Genomic DNA, 5,320 nt, shown 5'->3' on the forward strand with positions numbered 1-5,320 from the left:
TGAACAGAGGTTATCGGTTTTATTTGCCTGGTGTGTACAGGTGGATATAAAGGGGCAGTGTGGAGTGGTACAGCTCCCTGAGTTCACGGTAATCCAGAGAAGGTATGGTAAAACATTGCTGTTAACTATGTGTGTGTGTGTGTGTGTGTGTGTGTGTGTGTGTGTGTGTGTGTGTGTGTGTGTGTGTCTGAGACAAGTTTTTTCTTTCATTCTCCTTTTCATTTCAAGTTAACATATGGAGTTGTTTTAAAATGCAGATACCACAGATTATTTAACAGTTTGATATGCAGTTTTCGGACCTATAAAGTTATTACCAAACGTGTTTTTTTTTTTTCCAATTTCAGTTTTCGCCACTTTTAACAGCAAATTTACTCAGCTATCTTATCTTTAGATTCATAGGTCTGTGGACGTCATATAGGAAAACCACTAGTGACTAAATTAGTTATTCGAAGAAGGAGGGACGTAGATAAACCTTAAGTGTTTATCAATATTTGAGTGAATATATTTGTCTGGATGTTTACATCTCTAGAATGACGTCTCTCGTGCTCCTTCTGCTGGTGGCTGTTGCCATAAACTCTGTCACGTGTGATCCCCTTCCTGAGGATGGTGATGCAAACATTCACCAAGAGTTTGAGAAGTGGAAATTGCAACATGGTAAAACCTGTTCAATACTGATGTTCCACCAATTTATATTTGGAGCAGTCTTGCCAGCGAAAAAAGTTGTCCGAGTTTAACACAGAAGGCCTATTTGCAATAACACATTTGTAGAGAAGACCTACCCGTCCACTGAGGAGGAAACCAAGCGTAAGGAGCTCTGGTTGGCAACAAGAAAGAGGGTGATGGAACACAACCTGAAGGCAGCCGAGGGATTGGAGAACTACACCACGACAATGGGGAATTATGCTGATTTGGTGAGTCAATTTATACAGTCGAATTATCAAACGATCGACTATTTTTGTTTTATTGGCAAATCTAGCTCACCCACTGAGCTTTGCATATGACAAAATACCTTAGTTTAAATTAGTGGTTTTACCGTGTGCTTTAGTTTCCTAACTATTAGATTCTTAGCTGTAACCTTGTCTCTCTCTCTGTGCTTTTTCTCTCAGAGTATTGAGGATGTCTCACCGACGGTAATGGACCAAAGTCAATGCCACGCAACGTAGTTATTGTATAGGCTTAGTAATAATTATATGACAAAGACCTCTGTCTCATATCTTTTGACATAAGGAGGAAGAGCTGGACAAAGAGTTTGCGATGTGGAAAACAAAACATGGTAAAACTAGTTCATTAGAAATGAACGACCAAATTTGCAATACTTTTAGGGCACCGTTTCTATTCAAGTAGTATGAAAGTCCTAATTCATTGTGGCTGTAATAGTTTAGCGTTGGTGAATATTGGTTGTAATGGATATGTAGGTAAAACCTATAACTCAACTGAGGAGGAAGCCAAGCGTAGGAACATCTGGTTCGCTACAAGGACAAGAGTGATGGAACACAACCGGAAAGCAGCAAATGGGTTGGCAACCTGGATCATGGGGCTCAATCATTTTTCTGACTTGGTATAGTAAACAATTTAATGTGAAATTATTGTAATTTTTAATTTGGCTTCTTTAAAAATGTACACACACACACGTATATTAAGCTTTACAATTATATTAACCATTAGTTTTTTTATTTATTACTAGATTTACGTAACAGTAGTTCTGAGACTCTCTTTGTTTTTTTCTCCCAGACATCCGAGGAGAGGCCTAGGCGAGGTTTTTACCCAAGGGTAGGTTGCTCACTCATCCTCCTTTCTGCAATTACTGAGTAGGGTTAATAAAACGTTTTAATGTAATGAAGAAATCTGTTTTGTGTCTCAGCCTCGGCCTACAAAAGAAGATTTGGATGAAGAATTTGAAAGGTGGAAACTTAGACATGGTAAAACCGATTTTATATTAACTGAATCACCAAATCCTGTTTTTCTACAGGAATTTTATCTATGCTCTCCCTGAGTTATTAAGCGTGAAATTACAATAATTTGAAAAAGTAAGCACACCCTGGAATGTTGTCATTTCTTGCATTAAAATGAACCGAAATGCAATTGTCTCGTGTGTACGACATAAGTAAACACCTTCCTTTACATCACATAAAATTGCTCAAGTTAGGATCCAGTGAACCATAACAGGCGCAAATTATTAGACAATCATTAGAGTGTATATGAGAGAACCCAGGCTTTCATAGAGATTAGCAACTTGCTCTGGTTTGGGGTAAATAATTTCAGCATGCGATAACACATCATACCAAGACCAAAAGACTTATCTGAGGCACTCAGAAGAAAGATCATTGACGCCCCTTGAGTCTTGGAGGGGTTACAACGCCATTAATACACAGTTCAAACAGTCATTCCTTGGTTCAACGGATCATCTACTAATTGTGAAAATTCCAGACCACTGGAAACATACAGGCTGGGCCAACCTACCATGATCGAGTCAACCATAGATTCCCCATGGCACCAGAAAATTCTTCTACATATCCACTATGTACAGATATGTCAAAAAAATAAGTGTAGTTGCATAGTATTGGTGAATATAGATGTCATTATTTACTGATGAATATGCTTGCAGGGAAGACTTATAACTCGACCGAGGAAGAAGCCAAGCGTAAGGACATCTGGTTAGCGACAAGGAGAAGAGTGATGGAACACAACAAGAAAGCAGCGAATGGTTCAGTTAGCTGGACCATGGGGCTCAATCAATTTTCTGACATGGTATGGTACAATATTTACCGACTTTTTTAATTTAATTTGTTTCGATATTCTGACCCACATCACCAATAGTCTTTACCATACGTATTATTATTTTTATTATTTATTTTTTTAAATTCGTGATTAGTTGATTTCATATTAGTTTTCTTAACAGTTCCACTGAGTCTCTCTTGTCGCTTCTTCTCTCAGACCCATGAAGAGATTCCTAAGGGAGGACTTTTGCCACTGGTGAGGTTCCACAGTCATTAATCCTTATTGCAATTACTGTAAGGGGTTAATGGAAAACGAATGATATGATGAACTCAGTTAAACTCTGTAATTAACTCAGTTATGATGAACTCTGTTACGTCACAGCCTCAACCTACAGAAGAAGATGTGGACAAAGAGTTTGAAACGTGGAAAGAAAAACATGGTATTCACTGATTTGATACCAAGTAATAAAAGGTAGTATCTAGAGATTCCCTAAATAATTAAGGAGAAAATTTGCTCTTAAAATGAAGTGTGGAAGGTTTGGCCTAGTAATGGTGTATATACATGTTCATATTTACTAATGGACACTTTTTGCAGGAAAGACCTATGACTCCTCCGAGGAAGAAGCCAAGCGTAAGAACATCTGGTTAGCTACAAGGAGAAGAGTGATGGAACACAACCAGAAAGCAGCGAATGGCTCAGTTAGTTGGACCATGGGGCTCAATAGCTTTTCTGACTTGGTAAGATACAATATTCACTGTCTACTCGTTCAATTTTGATTAATTTCGTTCTTGATATGTATTCAAAGAAAATGTTGATTAGTTGATTTACTACTAGTTTCCTTAACAGCTCCATTGAATCTCTCTCGTTGCTTCTTCTCTCAGACCCATGAGGAGATTCCTAAGGGAGTACTTTTGCCAACGGTGAGGTTCCACAGTCATTAACTCATATCAATGTACAGGGTTAATGGGAAATTTGACCAAGTGTGACCTAGAAATTCCGGGATTCAACTGAATCTGCTGATATCTATAATTGGCTTGTCCAGTGGACAGGGGAAGGTATTGAATGGCGTTTGTGAGACAAGTACGGATTGAAGTGATTTTTCTGACAAAAGCATCTTTAAAGTTTGAATGGTTTAGGCACCCATTTTAAAATGGTAGACTTGTACGAAAATACATGTTTCAGCTGTAATTTTCTTGCATGTTTTTCTATTCTGCTCCTCTGATGCTCACAAACTGAGATTGGCTTTGTCATAACTACGCACAGAACTGGGAAATCTGTTTGATATTCGGCTGAAGGTTTTTGCCATTATTGTCAAATTGATTTTTGATTATTGAATCTCTATCATTAAGCTCGAGGTATGCCACACACCACACACCTGATTCAAATTAAATACTTGGTGAAAGGTTGATTATGTCAGTCGTGTGTAAAAGTGGTAGGGCAACATTTGAATCAGGTGTGTGAATGTTAGGGCAAAAACAAAAACATACACCCCTTGGGGTCCCAAGACCAGGTTTGGGAAACACTGGTCTAGGCTAATTATTTATTGCCAAGTTGCCTTGGGTGAGTTTCAATAGAAATCAGGGTCTTGGTTTTTGCTTGTATATTATTATGTGCTGGTTAGAGTAGTTAAGACTAATTAGTTTCCCGAAAGAGGTTTGGCCCACTGTACATATTGTGTTTATAGCTGAATGAATTGTAAAATTCCTGTATGGTTCCCATTCATTTGTCTGCACCTGATTACTCACCACAGGGAAAACCATTTTCATCAATCACTCACGTGACACTCACAACCAGGGCCGGCCCTAAGCATAAGCAACATAGGCAACCTGTAGGGGGGCCCCAGTCCGCTAGTGAGCCCCGGACCAATAGGAAAGAGGGGGCCCCCAAATCAAATTTTGCTTAGGGCCCCCAAAAGGCTAGGACCGGCCTTGCTCAGAGCACTCCAGATGTTTTCAGTTACCACAACAACCAATAACTAACAAATGACTAAAAGAGCCATTCAGATGAATTCACGTTGCCATCTCAGTTTACAAATCAATCAGATATTGACTGACACTTTTTTCCTCCAACAGTTGTGATGCCGTGAGTCCCCGTGTCACTTGCAATAAACACAAAGTCCGCTCATCACATGGCTGTGTCTGTTTTTGCCTCTGTTTGGAACGCATTTGGGAGTCGATTAACATAATTATTGTATATCCCAACACAGCTGTATCCCTAATAAAGCAGAGGAGTGCATGCAGCCTGGCCCTGGTTTGATTACAATGCATTGTGTGTGTGTGTGTACGCGCGCGTGTGTGTAATGTTGACAGGCTATAATTACATTGCAGGACTTGTTTGCATATGTAATCACCGTAGCTAACAGTGATCTGTCTTCATATTTAGCCACCGTACCATGACAGTGGAATGTGGTCCATAACATGCATTACAACCAATTAAGCATTAACGACTGCACACGAGGACGGGTAGACAGCTGAACGAACTAAACTACGGGGTGTGACGACGGAGAGATGCCTGCATTGATTACCGCGTATTTGGGCAGTGAGATAGCTGAAAATGCGCTCTCTGCGTGTGGCGCCTATGTCCGTTTCAATGGAAGCAACAG

At 39.6% G+C, this 5,320-nt stretch overlaps 1 protein-coding gene across 2 annotated transcripts; it reads left to right on the forward strand.

The window, feature by feature from the left end:
* Positions 1 to 4,958, forward strand: LOC105019996. Of its 2 annotated transcripts, none has more exons than XR_828688.5 (14): positions 1 to 102; positions 530 to 654; positions 769 to 911; positions 1,107 to 1,130; positions 1,228 to 1,273; positions 1,416 to 1,558; positions 1,732 to 1,770; positions 1,862 to 1,919; positions 2,606 to 2,748; positions 2,935 to 2,973; positions 3,100 to 3,157; positions 3,313 to 3,455; positions 3,565 to 3,638; positions 4,791 to 4,958. XR_828688.5 is itself a non-coding variant. In XM_010886608.3 (14 exons), the coding sequence occupies exons 2-14, from the start codon at positions 531 to 533 to the stop codon at positions 4,794 to 4,796; spliced, it is 1,005 nt and encodes a 334-aa protein (XP_010884910.2). In that variant the 5' UTR covers positions 1 to 102; position 530; the 3' UTR covers positions 4,797 to 4,845. The 2 variants fall into 2 exon arrangements, 1 of the variants encoding a protein (XP_010884910.2); XM_010886608.3 differs by having other exon boundaries at positions 3,600 to 3,638; positions 4,791 to 4,845.
* The last annotated feature ends 362 nt before the right edge of the window (positions 4,959 to 5,320 follow it).

This window comes from Esox lucius, chromosome 22, assembly GCF_011004845.1.
Source record: "Esox lucius isolate fEsoLuc1 chromosome 22, fEsoLuc1.pri, whole genome shotgun sequence".
In the NCBI taxonomy this organism is placed as follows: domain Eukaryota; kingdom Metazoa; phylum Chordata; class Actinopteri; order Esociformes; family Esocidae; genus Esox; species Esox lucius.